The 20077-nt window shown below is 38.2% G+C and overlaps 1 protein-coding gene across 4 annotated transcripts in view; it reads left to right on the forward strand.

The window, feature by feature from the left end:
- MYH10 (myosin, heavy chain 10, non-muscle) overlaps positions 1 to 20077 on the forward strand; it is a 102339-nt gene that overhangs the window by 66815 nt on the left and 15447 nt on the right. For 3 of the 4 annotated variants that reach the window (XM_010291615.1, XM_010291614.1, XM_010291616.1), the window contains 15 exons: positions 2434 to 2552; positions 2994 to 3146; positions 3547 to 3720; positions 5563 to 5736; positions 7528 to 7642; positions 11270 to 11463; positions 11746 to 11867; positions 12184 to 12253; positions 12350 to 12510; positions 13124 to 13232; positions 13311 to 13442; positions 14802 to 15008; positions 16242 to 16379; positions 16967 to 17090; positions 19391 to 19562. In XM_010291615.1, the coding sequence (XP_010289917.1) occupies positions 2434 to 2552; positions 2994 to 3146; positions 3547 to 3720; positions 5563 to 5736; positions 7528 to 7642; positions 11270 to 11463; positions 11746 to 11867; positions 12184 to 12253; positions 12350 to 12510; positions 13124 to 13232; positions 13311 to 13442; positions 14802 to 15008; positions 16242 to 16379; positions 16967 to 17090; positions 19391 to 19562 (2164 nt within the window). Of the gene's footprint in view, positions 1 to 2433; positions 2553 to 2993; positions 3147 to 3546; positions 3721 to 5562; positions 5737 to 7527; positions 7643 to 8741; positions 8805 to 11269; positions 11464 to 11745; positions 11868 to 12183; positions 12254 to 12349; positions 12511 to 13123; positions 13233 to 13310; positions 13443 to 14801; positions 15009 to 16241; positions 16380 to 16966; positions 17091 to 19390; positions 19563 to 20077 lie in introns of all 4 variants that reach the window. The other variant, XM_010291613.1, reaches the window with a different exon arrangement.

The following is a 20077-nucleotide window of genomic DNA, read 5'->3' on the forward strand; positions in this document are numbered from 1 at the left end:
AGGTGCTTCTTACTTCCTGACTATCTTGACTTTTGTTGTATTACCATTAGTTTTGGGACATATATCCAGTATTATAATTCAGAATTTAAATATATTGATACTATTGGATATTTATAACACTGGATACAAAATTCTGAATTATAAAGCAAAGATGCTGAAAAGCTCAGATCATAGTTAAAGCATGTTTCTGTTCTGTTACATTTAAAAATTGCTTTCTTTGGTTATGTGGTCTTTGTTAGTGTATCTTTCTGAAGATGCTGAATAGAACTGATCTTTTCCTTCTTGTCCTCTGTATTGTCACGTCTCACAGTAATGGGTTTTCCTAGTGTCCTCCAAACTGTCTCAATAGCGATTCATCTCATTAGAGGCATATGTCTGAAATAGGTCAGGTTAGTGTCTCCATAGATGGGAAGGAATTTGTATGGGTCATGGAGATGTAAACCTGTTCAAAGAATACGGAAAGCAACTTCTACCCTGTAGATAAACAAATAACGGTTTCAAGTATAGATACAAGAGATGGCAAGACACCCTTAGAGCCTTCATCGATGAAGAGGAGGAAGAAGCTCTATTTAGAGAACCATTTCATGCTTACCAGATTTGGAAGAAGCCTTTCTGCTGAAAGGGCAGACGTTCATAAGCAGCATCATAAAATTTCATGTTTCAACTATGATACGAGCTTTTCAGTATCTTTGCTTTATAATAGTTCTGAATTTTATATCCAAAACCCAATGGTAATAAAACACAAGTCAGGATAGTCAAGGCTTTCTACAATCACACCTTTTAAATGGACCTTGCTCAGTTATAAGCAAACAAGATGAATTACATTTTTTTAGAAGTTCAAGATTAATCAAGCTGAAATCGTGTGAACCAGTCCAACCCTTCGAAGTGGTAGTGCTTTGACTTGAAAATGGTTTTGTTTCCTTTAGTCAGCATTTCAGAGGTTTGACTACAGCCTCCTTTAGCGTCTGAATCGGATGTGATTTTTATTGTTAGCTCTGCTGTGGTTTATTGTTATTACTGGTACCTGAGCTATGATTTATTACAAACTGGAGGTGTAGGGACAGTAAATTCCATGTTACTTGTTCATGAAAGAGGAGCTGAGTGTAGTGTTTGGAGTACTGCACAGGGAGGGAAAAACCCCCTCCTTCCTTAAAAACTATAGTATCCTTTATGTAGTATCCGTTATGCCACAGTACCAAGCTTGATGCTCATGGCTACTTAATATTTTCAAGTTCGGGTTTGGGTTTTTTGGGGTTTTTTTAAAGATCCTGACAGCACTTGCTACTTGACACCTAAGGTTGTAAGTTGTATCTGATCTGCTGATGTGTATTTTAATACTCAAAGCACAGAAATGCATGTATGTGGCTGAAGTGAGTGCTCAATTTTTATGCTACGCTAATTTCACTGCTTGCTGTGTGTTGATTCATGAACCTTTCTAATGAATATGTGGCCAGACAGAGAATCTCAACATTAAGAGCAAGTAGTAGTGTTTTTTAATATCAGCAAACAAACAAACAAAAAAAAGCAGAGGAAGCTCTTATATATTGGCATTAAAATTTATTTTCTGATGCTGACTTGTAAAAATAGCTTTTTTGTTTTGACAGTAAAACAACGAGCTGTCAGATTGCAAAGATAAGGGGTTAAAATACTTACTGGATGGTGTGGAGGGCTTCCTGCTAAAGGGCAACGCTTACCCGGACCTAAAAATACCTTTAGCGTCACTTTCAATTTTAGAAGTATGGAATCACAAACACCTAACCTACTGGAAAATTTATTTAGAAAAAGGGATTGATGCAGCAAGAATATGTAACGATGGTGTGGGTGACTTCAAATAATGTTACTTAACATCACCGGGAGAGTTCATGCTGTCTAAAGATGTGCCTCTGCTTACATTATTACAAACTCTTGTTTTAGGTAGATTAAATAGGTATTTTGATATAGTCTGTAATAGAAGCATGACACTGGCATACCTGCCTAAATTGACAAAGTTTTTAAGCAACCTTTAGTATGATGGAGTTGATGTGTGATGTCCTCATACTGTGCTTTTTTTTTTCCTCTGGAGATGAGCAAATGAATGTTCCTTATTAAAGTAACAAAATGAACTCTTGTACGTGGCCTGTGGACTGTGTACATGACTTTCCTGCAATTTCATGACATCTGGTGTTTTCCGTGCTCGGCTGAGAAATTCCGTGGCGTACTTGTGTAGAGAGCTCCATCGGCCTTCGAGCGGGCGGCCCCGCAGGCACGGACTGTGTGATAGGGTGGCTCTGTCCCCAGGCCAGACGCGTGTCTCCCTGACTGCTGTGTCGAAAGGCAGCTCGGTTTTTGAGCTGGTGTATGGCAGTCCTTGTCAGTAGCTTGTTTCACCGATGTTGCTGGCTGCTGTGGAGGGAGGAGGATTTAAATGCTTCCATTTATTACTTTGATTTCCAGTCGCACAGAAACTCTGCCACCTACTGGGGATGAACGTGATGGAGTTCACCCGGGCCATACTGACGCCGCGCATCAAAGTTGGCAGAGACTACGTTCAGAAAGCCCAGACCAAAGAACAAGTAAGTTTTGGCGCTTTAAAGATGAAGCGAAACTGTACCTCATCTTGATGATATCTTAATAAGGAAAATTGGAATTAAGTGTGTACTGCCACTGACTTTGTTTAAGCTTTATTAAATATTCTTATATGGTAAAAATCAATAATAGAATAGGAGAAACCCTTCCCTTTCCTTGGCCTTCTGCTGGCTTCATCCTTTAATGCTGTTGTACATATCGAATGTACAGACAGCTTTTTATTTTTAAACTGTTCCATAAAAAAAACCACACCAATTTTTCATAACATTAATCAAACTGCATATTGTTTCTACTGCTTGTTTTCATTCCTCAGTGGTATTACCTCCATTAAACTTCTTCTGTTACTTAGTTATTTGTGATAACATACATGTGTCTCTTCTTTTGAGGACTTCTCCAGGGTAAATAAATTTTCCTGTTTGGATTTTCAGGCAGACTTTGCAGTGGAAGCCTTGGCGAAGGCCACCTACGAACGCCTCTTCCGCTGGCTTGTTCACCGCATTAATAAAGCTTTGGACAGGACCAAACGACAGGGAGCGTCTTTTATCGGAATTCTGGATATTGCTGGATTTGAAATCTTTGAGGTACTTCAAAACACTGCTAATCAGTGTAATCTATTCCCTGTTACTGTGTGTTCAGGACTAAGTGTAGTGCCCCATAATATACGCATGTTCCAAGGCTGCAGGAGGGTTTTGTTTTGTAGCATGCAAATGCTTTAACAACCCTAAATTACAGTGCCAAAAAGTCATATTTTAGTCTAAAGCATTCTTTTATTTGTGATGGTTTTTCCTACTATACATTATTTAATTGTATGTAATGGGGAACGTAAGAGATCTGAATAATGTATTTTGCAATTTTCTTTACAATATATTTGAATGTTGCAGAGTTTGGGGGAATTTCCTTGTAGGGTCAATTTTTTGACTTCCAGATATGTGATAAATCCTGTCACTGAATTATTCGTGCTCACTAATGTTATTTTTGTAGTTGAACTCCTTTGAGCAACTGTGCATTAACTACACCAATGAGAAGCTTCAACAGTTATTTAATCACACAATGTTTATCCTGGAACAAGAAGAGTACCAACGGGAGGGTATAGAGTGGAATTTCATTGACTTTGGACTGGATCTGCAGCCTTGCATTGACTTAATCGAAAGACCTGTAAGTTTGTGCATTAATAATGCTCTAAGGAGAAGAGGTTCCATTTATGGGTTTGTCTCTTACTGCCTGCAGATTGTAGGACTGTACAGAGATTTCTTGCAGACCTGTCACAAAAAGTGAATTAACTTGAAGGCTGAAATCCAAAGTCTAAAATACCATGTATTAGTAAAAGGATTTATGCTTATGGGATTTTGCCCTGATGTTAGGGTAGAACACTGAGCTAAAGATATCAAGCTACTACTTTATACTTTATTTCCTCTGGTCTTGAGTCCTCAAGTCTCGAAGTCTTGAGTCCTCTCACTTTCATATGAAACAAAATCATTGCGTTATAGGAGCTTTGGAGTGGTGGCTCAGTTAGAAAGCTTTTCAAGACTTATGGTAAACTTCTTTTCATTTGAGATCGATAGCGAAAATAGTTTCTGAAACTTCATTTACGGTGGAGTTTTCCCCAGAAATCTGCCTTGCGAATAGGAAAGCAATATCTTAAAGGTGGTTTTAATCATTGTGCTTTTTAACATATTCTTCTTGTTGCCCAATAAATGGAAGCTGAAGAGGGCTTCAAAGAAGAGGAGGAGCAGTTGGGTTGCGGAATGGAGAGGGAGGAGAACAAAGATCATAATTCCTGAAAGTTGTAATTCGTCGCATCCCAGAACTATGCTGTCAAAATTATTTTATGACATGTTAAATTAAGCCTAGGGCATTGCAGTTACTACTCTCTACATTTCTGTGCGTGTATTCTAGAATACACATAAGCTGCCACTGATGCTATGCATCCTGAAGAGCAGAAAAGCCCATGAGCCACATTTGTTTTTCATTAGAGAAGGGGAAGGGAAATCTTGTTTTCAGTTATCAAAGGTTTGCACTTTGTGTGTGGAACTTCAGAAACTTCTGCCTCCTTAGAACGTAACTCTGCCAAAAAGCCTGAGGGCGTTAAGTGTGGATGCTCTCAGTATGCAGATGTTTAGGTGAATGTCCTAAAGTGCATCAAATTACTTGATTTTGGTTTTTTTTTTAAAAGCAAATGTCAGTACCTTCATAATCGTTCTGTAGATGTGGTGCCATGTAGTAGGCACATGGAAACATCTCTCTTCAAATGTGTAAACTTTACATTCACTAGAAACTTTTGAAGTACAAATCATTATAAATCCTTTTTTTCCATTGCTTTCCTGTGTACGTCAGTCTGTCTTCCCTGAGGAAAAGGACCCTGTTAAACAATTTGACAGCTGCAAAATACAGGCATTGCTTGTTTCCTACTTCACTTTAAGAATAAACAAGCCTTCAAACAGAGTGCTTAAATTGTATGGAACGAGAGGGAATATATAAAACCATGCTGGCCGCTCAAGTTAAGCCTGCTGAATCTCTTTGGATGCTGCTACTGGATAGCAACACGGGGCTTGGCGAGGGAGGCTTGCTGGCTGCCACAGCAGTATCGGGTGGCTGGGAGGGATAATTGTCTTCAGTTTGGCCCACATTAAAGCATGACATTAATTACTGTGGAGATGCGGATGAGCTGCTGTGTACGTACGTGTCGCAGAAATGTTTGGAAGGTAACTCTGGAGGTCATCTATTCCAGTCTCTAGGCTCTAGTCAGTGCTAGATCAGGTCACTCACGTCTGGCTCCCAATATACATTGGAATGAATTTATTTCAACCAGTCATAATGTTGTTTGTTGAACTGGACTTCCCCACAGCTTATTTAATTTAAATCAAATTTGAATCAGACAACTTCTTATTGGGGCATTCAGTGGTGTGTTTTAAATACTGGAATTTAAAAAAGATAATATATATGTATATAGATATATGTAAAAAATATTAACACAGGTTAAATCCAACTGGATTTCAGGCAAATCCTCCTGGTGTGTTAGCATTACTGGATGAAGAATGCTGGTTCCCTAAAGCTACTGACAAGACATTTGTGGAAAAATTGGTCCAAGAGCAAGGAACCCACTCCAAGTTCCAAAAGCCAAGACAGTTAAAGGACAAAGCAGATTTCTGCATTATTCACTATGCAGGGAAGGTAAGGTTTAGATGATAAACACTTGGTTTGAAATATTGGTTTTGGGAAAGTACTACATGGTATAGCTACCAAATTTAGAAATACTTGTGCAGGAGAGTGGCTTTGTTTCATTTTCTTGAACATATTCAGGAGTGCTCTGATGGAACTCTTGTTACCAAATAGAAGTGAAAAATATAAATTAATATTAAATTTAAGCAAATATTTCAGTTTCCTTTAATTATCTTGTGAGGCCTTACAGGTGAGTTTTTTCAGGACTTGTGTTGAAAAGAGTATCTTCTGAATATCTATGTTTCCCAGTTCATAGTAGTGCTTGAAGTAGGGCCGTGTCAGTACCCTCTTCACTTTTATCTCCTCAGTTCACAAGAAATTTTCTGTATATCACCTTTTATAGGTAAGCTGATACATTTTCATTTTTACTGTTAGTTCAATCTTTATTCTCCCATTGAGGGATGGATCTCAGCTGCAATGTGAACAGGTCCATGAAACAACTATGGAGTTCTTGTCAGCATTTTGTGCAGCCTTTGTGATCACCAGCTCTATCCCATAGGGCTATGCTATGTACTTAGTTTCATAAATAGTTCAAACTTAATCCTAGTACCAGTTTTTGCCCTGATATTTAAAAGAAACTGTGCGAATGATTAAGAGCCATCCTTCAATTTTCATTGAAAGTACTAAGGGGTTGTTGTTATCTATTCTTTGATGTCAATGGTGCCAAGTAGATAATTGTAGCAAAAATTGAAATAAAGAAATTATACATTTTATGGTATCAATATTTAAACGAGTAACTTGGAAATAATGAAATAACTGTTACTGCAGTTAATAGTAGATTAGTTGTGAAACAAAAGGTTACCTTTAGGTAATCAAAACAAAGTGAAACAGCTTGGTGCCTGACTACTGAAAAGTACTTGCTCTGAAGAATGCTTTACTTTGCCAAACTGAGTGGGCATTTCTGGGATACTGGCACTGCATTGCATATCTTCCTCTGACAGAAGGCATTTTTCAATTTTCTGTCAGAACAGGTATTTCCTTCAAAACTAGAATCGTTTGTAAAATAGCTTTTACTGCAAGAGTACTAAGACAACTTAATTTGGGCTTGGATGCTGGAAGCATTTAAATGTAGCTTTCCTTCCAAAGCCCTTATTTAAAACTAGAAAACTCTGAAGCAAAAGTATGCTCATCTACATAGAGGTCTTGTTGGACTTACGGAATTTTAGGGCGCTCTTTTGGGTTGAGCTGAAACCATTCTGGCAGCATTGAGTTTTCAGTTGCTGAGCTATAGTTTAATTGCAAACCACAGAACTGGCTCATTCAAGGTAAGAGCATTGTTTGTTTTCTTTACAGTATAAAGTGTTTAAGTATAACTGCTATAGTGAAATTAAAAAAAAAACCCAACACGTTGCAGCACATTCTTAATTTGCTCTCTAGTAATTTAGATAAAGTAATTAGGATCTATACTGGAGTTGTTTTTACATCTTCACGGTGAAGAGTGAAGCCGTAGTTTGTCAATAACACCAGGCTGAAAATGCGTACCAGCTATTAGTAAGCAAAAATTCAGATTGCTAAATTTTTAATAAAACTCCCATTTACTCTTTCAAAAGAATAATGACTTTTTTGTGGTACTTAAAGCTGTTCTTAGGAGGCGCAACAAACTCATAGTGAGCAAACATCAAGAAGACAATAGGAGGAAAACATCAGTGTAGTATTTTTGAAAGCTTTTTTTTTTTGATGCTGGTAAATTTAAAACTAAAGCCGGTAGTTTATCTGATCATGTACATCTTGGCTATTCCACAGGTAGACTACAAGGCAGATGAGTGGTTGATGAAGAATATGGACCCCCTGAATGACAATGTGGCTACACTCTTGCACCAGTCTTCTGACAAATTTGTTGCAGAGCTTTGGAAGGATGGTAAGAAATCATGCTCTGAGTACACAAGTTGATAGTGTGGTTTGTTTGTTTGTTGTTTTTTTTTAAACCTTGCTGGATGAGTTATTCTGTTGTGTGTCTGTTCCCTCCTTACCCTCCACCTCTACATTGTAAATATCTACAGTATTTTCTCTATTGTTTAGCGTGAAAAGTACAAAAAGGAAGCTGGGTTGCACCTATGGTCCCTTGCACATGTACCATTTCTGAGTAGCTGCTTCTCATGTTCATTATTTGAACTGATATTCGCTTGGTACTTGTTACCCTGGGTCAAATTTCACCTGTAGAATCTTGTCTAAAACTCTTAGTTTGAACTGCTGCAGTTAAGTCCTGAACGTAAAGAGCTATAGTGGTACTTGCTGTTAATAAAGTGTTGTCTTATGTGAGCGCCAGAACAGTTGTTTCGTGTGCAGTGGTGGGTCATATCCTGGAAATCTGTATCTCCTAAAATAAAATTCATTAACAGCCATATTAGTGCTTAGATATTGCATATTAAAATCAAATGCAGTTTTCCTGTTTTAACTGTACACTGCTGTTTAGCTAGTCTACCTGCACATCAGCTTCGAAGTATTTATCAACACATTTACCAAAATACCCCAAGAAGCAGAAATAGCCAAATAAATACTTACAAGATCTTTCCTGTTCTAGTTTTTAACATCACAGTGTATTAATTAGAACACACTTACATGCCACAGTATATAAATCTTGTAGTTTCTTATTTCAGGAGGAAATTAATCTTGTGATATAGATAATGCTGTAGGTTGATACTGCGTTTCCCTCGTATTCTGAGGAATACTTGGTTCAGCTACAGAGAGCAGTTTTAATGAATATATAAAGAACTTTTTGACTGGGGATCTGCTCCTTTCCTTTTGAGTACACACACAGAAGCAAAAGCGTTCTGGTCCGAATAAGCAAAACCTGCTTCCACAGATAATTGAAATGTGCATGGAATATGTTGCAGCCTAATTGCTTTTATAGCACAGATAAGTCTGTTTGCAATTGATAAACCTGTTCTGTATACTAACTGAAGTGTCTTGTGTATCTGCTCTTCTGTCTTTCTGTTTTTGCTGTTTCTCTGCCTTAGAGATTCAGAATATTCAGAGAGCCTGTTTCTATGACAATATTACTGGTCTTCATGATCCACCAGGTGAATGGATATAAAAACAGTAGGCCTACTAAAGGCAGGGCTGTTGTATCTGCAGGAAAACCATTTTTGCTCGTAGGCTTGCATGAACTTTTCATTTCATGCCAAACTTAGGTATACCTCCACAAGGCAAACGGTCTCTGAGTGCATACCTATTCAGTTGCTGCTGCATACATATAGCATCTATATTTTATGCATTGCATTTAAGCATTGCAGATAAAAAGGTTTGTTGCTTCCTAGTTCCATGTTGAGATGCAGAATTGCTTCTTAAGTGATAATTCTGGTAGCTCGAAGCATTTGAGAGAATGCATAAGCTTTGTAACACTATCAGGCTTCTTTCTGCAGTCCAACATCGACAAAACTCTGGAACGTTTTAGAACGTGGATGTATTTTTTGGGAGGAGAGCTGAACAATGTATTGAAGTATCAAAATGAGTGCCACAGTTGTTGTGGGTGTAGTAAGTGAAATAAACTTCTTCCAGACTTGTTGGAATTATTCTTTTAGTTAAAAGCCTCTTAATTTTAATATTTCCCTTTGTAGAAGCTGCACACGCTTTTTGAGGTATTGAGAAATGAACGAATTCACTTATTTGGAATGTCTTTTTTGAAGATGCTTTAGATATTTTATCCAACCTCTTCCTCGTCCATTTTGTGTTCCTCTCCCTAAGTTTAGAAGTATGTGTATGTGAAAGTTGTGCCTTCAGACTTTTGATCTTTACTTGGGTTTATCTTCCATTACTCATGATACATCACATACTTGAGGAAGTAGTGGTGTTGCTGTAGTAATTACTAGAGGGTTCAGAGGCTTTAGCCAATGGATGATTGTTCAGTCAAGCTGTTCAATGACTGCTTTTAACCTATAAGGAAGGCTTACATTTAACTTTAATAATCCTCATTGAAATATATGTAATCATATTATAATTGGAGGACAGAGGGGAGCAAAACAAAAGATGTGCAATTAACAGACATATTAACGAAATTTTAAAAAGTACGTAGCCAAACAAAAGCTGAATGGTGCCCAGTCGTTAGTGGTCTGGTGGGTGCGTGTTTTTAATATTTACAAGCTTTTATGTTCGTCCTCTGTAAGACTGATTCCCGTTAATCTCTATCCCATTTCTGGTTTAGAACTGAATTCTACTTCAAAGTAACTATTTGTGATTATGATCTTATGAACAACTTGCCACCTACTTATTCTTTTAACTTTAATAGCTGCCTAGATTCTTGTGTTCAAAACTCTGTGGAGGATCTGGGCTCTGGTCTATACCACATGCAAGACTTACAAGTGATTATTCAAACTTGTTGCCCTGTATTTTTCTGCTTTTAATTTTCCTTTTTTTTTATAGACCTTTGGAAACCAGTTGATTATGAGTATGAAATAAAATACTGTCACTTACTTCTCACATACAAAACTAATCCTGGTAGCAAAGCATAATTCCCTCTACTTTGGTTTGAATTAAATTATTTTCAAATTGTAGCCTACATATAGTAGCATGTTTTTGGTTGGTCAGCTTGGATTTCATGGAGGACCAATATATGTTGTGTATTTGCTCAGTACTAAGAAGTGCCAACTGTAACCATTAAGGTGTTAAGCCACCTGTGTGGGGTTTTTTTTTCTTTTAATGAGTTGTTTAAATAATTGCTGATATGCACATGGAATCATGTTCATGTTTTTGGCCTAAAGGTTTTAATGATGGCAGTCAGGTTTCTAATTTGTGCTTCTGAAGAAGAAACCATAGAGATCCTTACCCAAAATGTTCAAAAATCAAAGAAATACCTATATTCTGATGCTTTATGGCAGCTTTGAAGTGCTTTGGTGTGCAGTTTTCCTGTTTTGAAACTTGTGTTTTGACTAGGGAGGTCTTTGTAGTTGTATATAAAACTTGGAAGAATTCTTCAAAATAGCAGACTAGCAGAAGTCTGACAGATAGTTCCCCCTGCCTCGTCACTGAAATAACACTATTTCCAACTCTTCTGTAAATAGATATGCTTGCAAAACACTTCTGAATATTCATTGAAACTCAGATTTAATCTATATAATTACTATAAGTGACTCTTCATTTCAAGCAAATTTGCACAGATGTCCAATTCCAAATGTTCAACCCAGAAATATTGTGCATTGTAAGAATTCAAATAACTGCCAGTTTCCAGGCAACCTTCTGTCTCTTAAAAGTTAACTTAAAATAAAAAAAAAGGGCTTTACTGGTCATGTAGAACTGCAAGTAAAGAGCTGGATGTTTTAGTGTGTATCTACTAAAGCTACTCTATTCTGCTGTATAAGTTTGTGGCTTTTGGTTCCACTGCTTCTGCACAGCCTCCTTAGTACATGCTGACTGCCTTGCCTACTGATGGCATCTTCTGTCATTTGTTCCACAAAGCTTCTGCTGCTGCACTTTATGCTCCTCTTTCTGCCTATCTTTATACCTGACAAATATTAAAGTCCACTTAATTGTTTTCTCTTGTCCTTCCCAGTGGATCGTATTGTGGGTTTGGATCAGGTCACTGGAATAACAGAGACAGCTTTTGGCTCTGCATACAAAACCAAGAAGGGCATGTTTCGTACTGTTGGCCAACTGTATAAAGAATCTCTCACCAAGCTGATGGCAACGCTCCGAAACACTAATCCCAATTTTGTTCGTTGCATCATTCCAAATCATGAAAAGAGGGTATGTACTACAGACCACTCATTTAATTCTTCCTCTTTATTAAAATCTTTACATGCATTTTAAGTTCTGCATGCTGTCTGTGTCTTCCTTTTGAAATCAGAAGCCAGGTTTCACAAAGTTTTCACACTGGTCAAATATCTTCTCAGTATTCCCCACACATCCCCTTATGTAGATAGTTGACTTTCTAGAGAGTAGCTTGAAGTTAACTACTAAGTAACTACTTAAACTACAGTTTATTCATGAATACAAATTAAAAGACTCATGCTTGTTTTGTTTGTCCAGGCTGGAAAATTGGATCCACATCTAGTTCTAGATCAGCTTCGTTGCAATGGTGTTTTGGAAGGAATAAGGATTTGTCGACAAGGATTTCCAAACAGGATAGTGTTCCAGGAATTTAGACAGAGGTAACAGCAGGAACAGTCTTTTGAGCTTTTATGAGATAAAATTCCTTGTTAAATAATTGTACACACTCCGCCCCACCCCCCCAAAAGAAAGTCCAAAGCCATTTGTGAGGTCTTACAGTGGCTTGAACTTGAAGCAGTTAAATACTACAAGTTTATGCTAAGGACACTAGGGAAGGGGAAACCAATCTAAAACGGGCTCCTGGAAAAACTTTCTGGAGAAATTCCTTAGCCATGCACTTGGTGACTGTAGCTTTATGGGCTTATAATAATGTAGCTTATTGTTAAATGTAAAGGTGTTTCTTCATTTGATTTAAAGGTATGAGATCCTTACTCCCAACGCAATTCCAAAAGGTTTTATGGATGGTAAGCAAGCATGTGAGCGTATGGTAAGTGTTTATACCTACATATTGTTAAAACATTGAAAAGTTGAAACAAAAATTGTCCTTTCCTTTGATGTAAAAACATGCTTCCTGTCCATTTAGATCAGAGCATTAGAGCTGGACCCCAACTTATACAGAATTGGACAGAGCAAGATCTTTTTCCGAGCTGGTGTCTTGGCACACTTAGAAGAAGAACGAGATCTGAAGATCACAGACATTATCATCTTCTTCCAAGCAGTCTGCAGAGGATATCTGGCTAGGAAGTATGTGTGCTCTTGTGGTTTGATTTTTTTTCTCATGGTCATCTTAAGTCTCTTTAATAGGGAGCTATGCGTTAAAACTTCCATTTCAGGAGAGATTCAGCATGTTGCCTGATAAACTGTAGTCGTATCCAGGGTAAATAGGTGAATGTTCACCTCATAATAATAATTTGTACCTTCATTCCATAGCAAGATCTTCTATCCTTTATCTTCCCTTTGTGACACATGCAACTGTTCACGGTACAGCTAGTGGCTGCAAAAAATCTCTCTTTCTGCTCCACTGGAAGTTCTTAGAGATAGTCTGGAAAGCTGCTCTTTTGAAGTTAAACAACAGTTCAGCCTCTAATCCATCCTGATTTTATCTTTTTAAGAAAAACATCTGTTAAGAGTAAGAACAAATAACGTTTATAATTATCGTTTTGAAAATAGTGAATCCAGCTCTTGCTGCCTTTTCATATAAAGAATGAGTACTCATAAATCAGTGTAGTCACTGAAACTTAAAAAAAGCCTATTTATGGTCTGCAAGTGTTCTGGGGTTGGGTAACCTAAAAATTAAAAACACAGACAGATGTTCAGCTGTATTTAACATGAAATGTTTTGCTCTTTCTGTCTTCAGGGCCTTTGCAAAGAAACAACAGCAACTGAGTGCACTGAAAATCCTGCAGAGGAATTGTGCTGCATATTTAAAGCTTAGGCATTGGCAGTGGTGGAGAGTCTTCACGAAGGTTTGTTATATTCTGTCATTTTGACTTTTGTAAATAGGTAGGTGCAGGTTCTTACTTGTTCACTTCAAATCTTTGCAGGTGAAGCCTCTTCTTCAGGTCACTCGTCAAGAAGAAGAACTTCAAGCCAAGGATGAGGAGCTAATGAAGGTGAAAGAAAAACAGACAAAAGTGGAGGCAGAACTTGAGGAAATGGAAAGGAAACATCAACAGGTCTGTGCCTGAGATGAGCTTTTGATATGGAGAACATGTATTGCACTATATACTGTGTGAGGGAGCCATGTTAGATGCTTGGGAGCAAAAATCACTGTGAAGCAGGTGGGCTAACTCCTTTCACGCTCAGCTAAAAACTGAAATAGGAAGTTACAACATGAGCAGTCCTCCAGGAATGCAGAAATGTCGTGTTAACTAAGCTAAACTTTTCTAGGGCCTTTCCTAGTTTACAGGAGAACTTCAGCTGCAGTGTCATTTTCCTTTTCAGATGTGTTTTCGGGGTAGGATACTTCTGTGATGTGCATCTGCTGTCTAAGACATGGGGAAACAATTATGGCAATTATTGGACAAAGCTGAAAATGAATTTATGCTGATAAGTAACATTATAAATTAAAAAAAAAAACAACAGTTGAAGGAGTGTCAGTAAAAATAGATGTGTATGTATCACTGTGGTAGTTTAAGACATGATAGAAGTGAGATGGATATGTAGAATGGCAAAGCATCAATTTGATGAATGATGAAAGGGCTTGAAGGCATGGCCTATGAGTGTCTAAGGACAGTGGATTTGTCTTAGTCTGGAGAAGAGACTGAGGGGCGACCTCATTGCGCTCTCAGTGTTTCTGGAGGAGTGGAAGTGGAGAGGGAGGTGTTCCACGTGTCCATTGACAGGACACGTGGAGTAGTTGAAAGCTGTGTCAGGGGAGAATCAGACTAGATATTAGGAAATGTTTCTTTACCAAGAGGGTGATCAAACACTGCAACAGGCCTCCTAGGGAGATGATAAATGTCCCGTGCCTCTCAGTGTTTGAGGCATTTGGACAATGCCCTTAATATAATATGCTTTAGCTTTTGGTCAGCCCTGAAGCGGTCAGGCAGTTGGACTACATGATTTGGAAGGTCCGTTCCAACTAGAACTATTCTATTCTTGCCTTTACACAGCAAGAAGTAATGTGTTCTAGTTCTGTTCCAGTGACTCCGGGTGCCAGCTTCAGCCCAGCTAACCGTGTTTGCTCTGCCACTATGCAGGGATGAGTGTGAGGAACAGTCCAGGAAACAGGCACTTCCCTCATCTGTTTGCTGCTGGTAGAACAGGGCAGGTGGGGTAGGCAGAATCTGTTCCTTAAACTGGGGAGACAAGTGAGTGAATATTGCTGTAGCCCTATTACGAAAGCCGGTGTCTCCTGCACTGCTGGATAAAGCCCTCTGCTAAAAGTCTTTGGTTCTGGATGTTGACCAGGGAGTCAACTGGAGCAGCACTTGGCCTTCAAGTAACTTTGTAGTTGTCATATGTGTAATCTCTTATGAGAGACTTTGAAATGTTGTTTTTGCTGCTCTATTACCTTTTGTGTATATTTGCAGCTTCTAGAAGAGAAGAACATTCTTGCAGAGCAGCTACAGGCTGAGACAGAGCTCTTTGCAGAAGCTGAGGAGATGAGGGCTCGCTTGGCTGCCAAAAAACAAGAGTTGGAAGAAATTCTCCATGATTTGGAGTCCAGGGTTGAGGAGGAAGAAGAAAGAAACCAAATACTGCAGAATGAGAAAAAGAAAATGCAGGGCCATATTCAGGTATGCCTCTTGGTGACTGGAAATGGAAAAGCAAACAAACAGGACAGTTAAGGATGGGAAAGCTCCCTCAGCATCTCTATGGCACAGAGGAATTTAGCTCCTTATCACCATGTGTGGAATAAAATAAATTTGAATTTTTTTTTCTCTTTTCTTCCTGAAGTGTGTTTAGCTTCTTGTGGCCTCCAGGCATATGAGGGTGAGGAAAGAAAAAGAAAACCCAAAAAATGCCCGGTTGGTAGCCATAGCGTATACAGATAGGGTATTAAAGGTAGCAAGCGCTTCGGAGTGGGCAGGAACCGGGCATGACTGCATGGGGCTTACCTGCTTTCTTATAGAAACAAAGACTGATGGGATGATGTCACTTATGAGGGAAATGTTCTTTTTTGACTGAAATCCAGTAACTATCATTATTCCTTTGACTTTTATGAAACTGGGACAACTTCATCTCGTCCAAGTTACTTTTTTTTTTTGGTGAAAATCAGACGATTTAGATACTTCCTTTTGAATACACGGGGACCTTGAAAACGGGATACCTGAGAACTTATCTGTCTTTCCAAATATTCAAGGTACTTGGAGGGAAAATAAACCCGACATCTCACAGCTCTTGCTGCCTTTTAATAAGTGTCCATTAATGTGTGGCTGAGAATCTTATTTAAAACCATGAATGAATAGAAGCACAATAGATACAACTCGAAAATTAATAATGTAGCTATTTTTGCCAGTATCTAATAATTTCAGGTGTAATATTGAGATCTAGATTCATACTGAAGTCAGAGATCTGTTTCCTGTGGCGTCTCTTCCCAGACACTGCTGCTCTTAGACCAGATGCCCTATTCAGATGCAGTATGCTAGAAAGTCTTTGACATAAAGCCTGGTTTGATTTGGTTGTCATTATGCAGATTTCTTTTTTTAATGTTCAGAATTAGGAATGTGAAAGACTCTGAAGTCAGTGGATGTTTCCTAGACAGCATATTTCAGCCGAAGCTGAAATAAGAGTATAAAAAATTCCATGTGTATCACATGGCCCTTAATTTCATTACCAGATCATTGATACTATAAATGAACCTAACAAGAAGTGAATGCATTTTTAGTGTTAGTTAGGGCAGGTGACTTTTCAAAATAATACACTTTTATACCAAGTTTAAAAAAACAAAACAAAAAACACTAAGCAAAGGAAAAAAACCCGCATGGGTAACCTGGAAAATGAACAGATGCAATTGCCTTTCTTCTCAGGACCTGGAGGAACAGCTTGATGAGGAGGAGGGGGCTCGACAGAAGTTGCAGCTTGAAAAAGTGACAGCTGAAGCCAAGATCAAGAAGATGGAGGAAGAGATCCTGCTGTTGGAGGACCAAAATTCTAAATTTTTGAAGGTGAGACCAGGGTGCGCGGTGGAGATTCTGTACACAAGTAATAGTAGTACCAAGTGACAGCTCTCAAAACACTTGAGACTGCTGTTACATTATCTATAGACTTTGCATCTGAAGACTTGTGGGGTTCAACAGGTTGAAGGTGAGATACTGAGAGCTTCTTTTGAACTGACCTTTAAAAGGGAGGTATTTGCCATAGATTCTTGCTGGTGTCACGAGTTTCACAAATCTAAGAGCTGGAAACAGTGTTTATCATAGCTACTGTTGTTCTTTGCAAACTATACAGGTGTTGTTGGGCTTAGATGATGTGTGGCTTGGATTTCTGAAAGTGTACAGCAAATGCTGTCCTAAAACCAGGGCTCCCATGCGTTAAATTCCAAGTCTCACTTTCTTGGCAAACAAATATTCATATTTCTATACTATTCCAATTGATTGTTAACATTGATGGGTCTGTCACTTGAGGTAAAATCTGTGTTAATATGCTGTATGAGACCTCTATATGGATTTTATATATTCAGTTATTTGTGCTGCTTTGAGACTCCTCAATTTGTATTTTAGAAGTTATTCTTTCTCCCCTTGCTCCTAACTAGGAAAAGAAGCTGATGGAGGATCGAATTGCTGAATGTACTTCTCAGCTGGCTGAAGAAGAAGAAAAGGCCAAAAACTTGGCCAAACTCAAGAACAAGCAGGAAATGATGATCACTGATTTGGAAGGTTTGTTTTTACTACATTTGCCTATTAACAGTTTGGACATAATGCTAGAAAGGAGTGGATCTCGTACTACAATGTGTACAGTATCTGGTCCAGTCTGCAAAGTGTAACCGCATATGCAGATACCTTAATAGCTGTTATCTTAATCCAAATATTGAAAAAAATTTGTTTTGCTTGCAAGACTTGTTGCATCTGGCTGCTCAGTCTTTCTGTGTTTAACTTGCTAGTTTTTCATTTTTGAGACTCCATTTCATTTATAGATGCACTCAGAAATTCGTGTTGCTGCATGCATCCCTTAGTAACAAGGTAAAACATCTGTCTCTTGGGAAGTTGCTACACTTCTCTATAGTAACACATTAGAAAAACTTATTTCTGGAAGAATGTTAGTAGGTATTCTAATATTTAGATAATATTAGAATATTTAGATAATAACAGGCTTCTAATATTTTTTTAATAAGCAAATCCAAATTGTTTTGCTTTTCTTAATGCTTTGTTTACCTAAAATGGTTCCATTTCTTTGCCATTTATTCCTGACTGTTTTGCCTGTGTTGTCACGGGCAAAACTAGCCCTATATGTAACCTTTCTTGATTTTATCTTTTTTTGAATTACTTATGGCTGTAAACAGCTGTTGTGCAACATTAATAAACTGCCAAGTCAAAGTTGCAAAATATAAGGCAAAGTTGCTTTCTATGCCCTAATTTGGAAATAGTTTTTTCACTTACTGCATTATGGCCCGTCTTGCTACATATTTTAAAACTGATGGGCTTATGGAAGAATGCCAAAGATTATTCTTATCTGTATAGGAAAGTATTGAACTAATAAGGATAGGAGGTGATTGATGTACCTTTTCCTTAAAAATAATTTTCAGAGATGGGCATAAGTAAGATGGGCATAAGTAAGCTTTACTCACCGGAAGATAATGCTTGATAGTAATAATTGTGTACTTAAATCAGGACTAGTGTTTCTGAAGATACTTGACAGATGTTTTTCGTTATGGTACCATTCCAAGACTGATGACCTTAGAAATGGAAATTAGAGCTTAAATGTAAGGCATGCAATTTCTTGGCTAGTAAAGCACAGTAAAATGATATTTACTCTTGGAGATGATTCAGGAAGCCGTTAAGGTCTCTCTGCTAGGGTCGTGGAACTGCTAGGCACTGAAATTTGGGGAGAGGAAAAAAAAAATTCAGTTTACTATGAACTTTCTCAACTTCACAATTGGGCCTTATGACACTGTTCAAGCGGTCGTTCACCAGAAATATAATGTAAAGACAGAGGGAAAAGGGCTATTTTTTCTAACGAGGAACTGTTTAGAGAAAACCAGAGTTACTCCAGGATTGTCTGGAGGATCACAAATAACCCTGGGTGTCTCTAAGAGATGATTCTTCAGTGTGGCTCCCTTTCCATGTAGGAGATGATGTCCTGATCCAATAGCAGATTTAGGGAGGGTGTGAGAGAAGTCTCTGCACTGAGGACCCAGAAAACATTGAACAAGTCTAATAACTTACATTTTATGCTAATGCATTCAGAATTGTGCTAATGCCATGCTAAGCACCAGTGGTTTAGCAAAACCTTCCTGTAACTTAAATATATTACATACCTGGTCATTACCTAACTGTAAACAATGCAGCCAGTAACTGTCTTAATCAGACAACAGGCAGATCAACTAAATGTGTTTTATTACTATGGCACTGAGAGCTGGATGGTTTTCACAAAGAAGTACCTTAGGGCAGGAGTATCTTGTCTAAACAAGTCAGTCACTGGAAGCTATCAGGGATGCAAAGTCTTGCTAAATATCAATGGGATGGGAGTTAGTGGCACAGATACTTGCAAAAACTCCTTATCCAAGTTTTCTTTAAGTTGTACTATTTTCCAGGGGACCTCTTTGGACTCTAGGCTAGCCCTTCCGAAACTATGCAAGTCATCATTTTTTCCAGTCCGTAGTTGATGTTCATTTTTGAATCTCGATGTCTGTGATCATCTGGCCTAGAAGCTCAAACTCTCTTCTATTAGAAAATAAGGAGTGGGTTCTGTCAAGATGAGGTTATGTTTCTGTTTCCCTTATTTCAAACTTTTTTTTTCCTCCAGTCATGGACTTTTTCTTGACCTTCTGTCTAAGTCGTACAGTTCTACTTTGCTATTTCATCTTTCCCAGTCAGCTTTCCAGCTACAGACTGGAGAAAGAATTAACCACAGTATAAATTAAACTTACCACCCTTTCTGCCACCCCATGGCCCTGCCCCCAAACCTTCTGAGGATAGGAGAAAAAATTGTGTATAAATATAATTCTTTGTTTCCTTAGAGCGCTTAAAAAAGGAGGAGAAGACCCGTCAAGAATTAGAAAAAGCTAAAAGAAAACTTGATGGTGAAACAACAGACCTACAGGACCAAATAGCTGAGCTGCAAGCCCAGATTGAAGAACTGAAGATCCAGCTGGCCAAGAAAGAGGAAGAACTGCAGGCTGCTCTTGCTAGGTCAGAGCATGATGGGGCTTATGACTACAGAAGTGTGGTAGCATCCTACTTTCCCAGACAGAATTTCAGCTGACTGCAGACATATCAGAACTGGGAATGTTAAAGCAGAAGCCAGTTCATGTTTGAACTAGAGCATCTCTGGACACCTGTGCTGTGCATAGACATGGCAAAAAAAAAAAAAAAAAAAAAGGAATTTGGTGTTTTATCAACATCCTTGCTCTACCAGGCTGCAAAAAAAGAAGTTTCACCAGGGTATAATAGTGTTTGGGCTCTAGAAGCCTTTTTGGTCTCACAGAATTCAGCCTCAGGAGGGAAAAAGCATGTAATTCTGAGTGAGCCGTCTTAATGGAGTACTTTCAATGATTGGGTAGGACAAACGTCATTAAGATTTGTGTGGTAGTATTGCAGTCGCATGATCTGTAATTTTGTGGGAAGAGAAGATCCTACAGATGATGCATTTTTGGGACAGTGCTGATATATACAAAATTGGAATACTTGAATGTAAACTTGAAAGC

This window comes from Phaethon lepturus, unplaced genomic scaffold, assembly GCF_000687285.1.
Source record: "Phaethon lepturus isolate BGI_N335 unplaced genomic scaffold, ASM68728v1 scaffold37, whole genome shotgun sequence".
In the NCBI taxonomy this organism is placed as follows: domain Eukaryota; kingdom Metazoa; phylum Chordata; class Aves; order Phaethontiformes; family Phaethontidae; genus Phaethon; species Phaethon lepturus.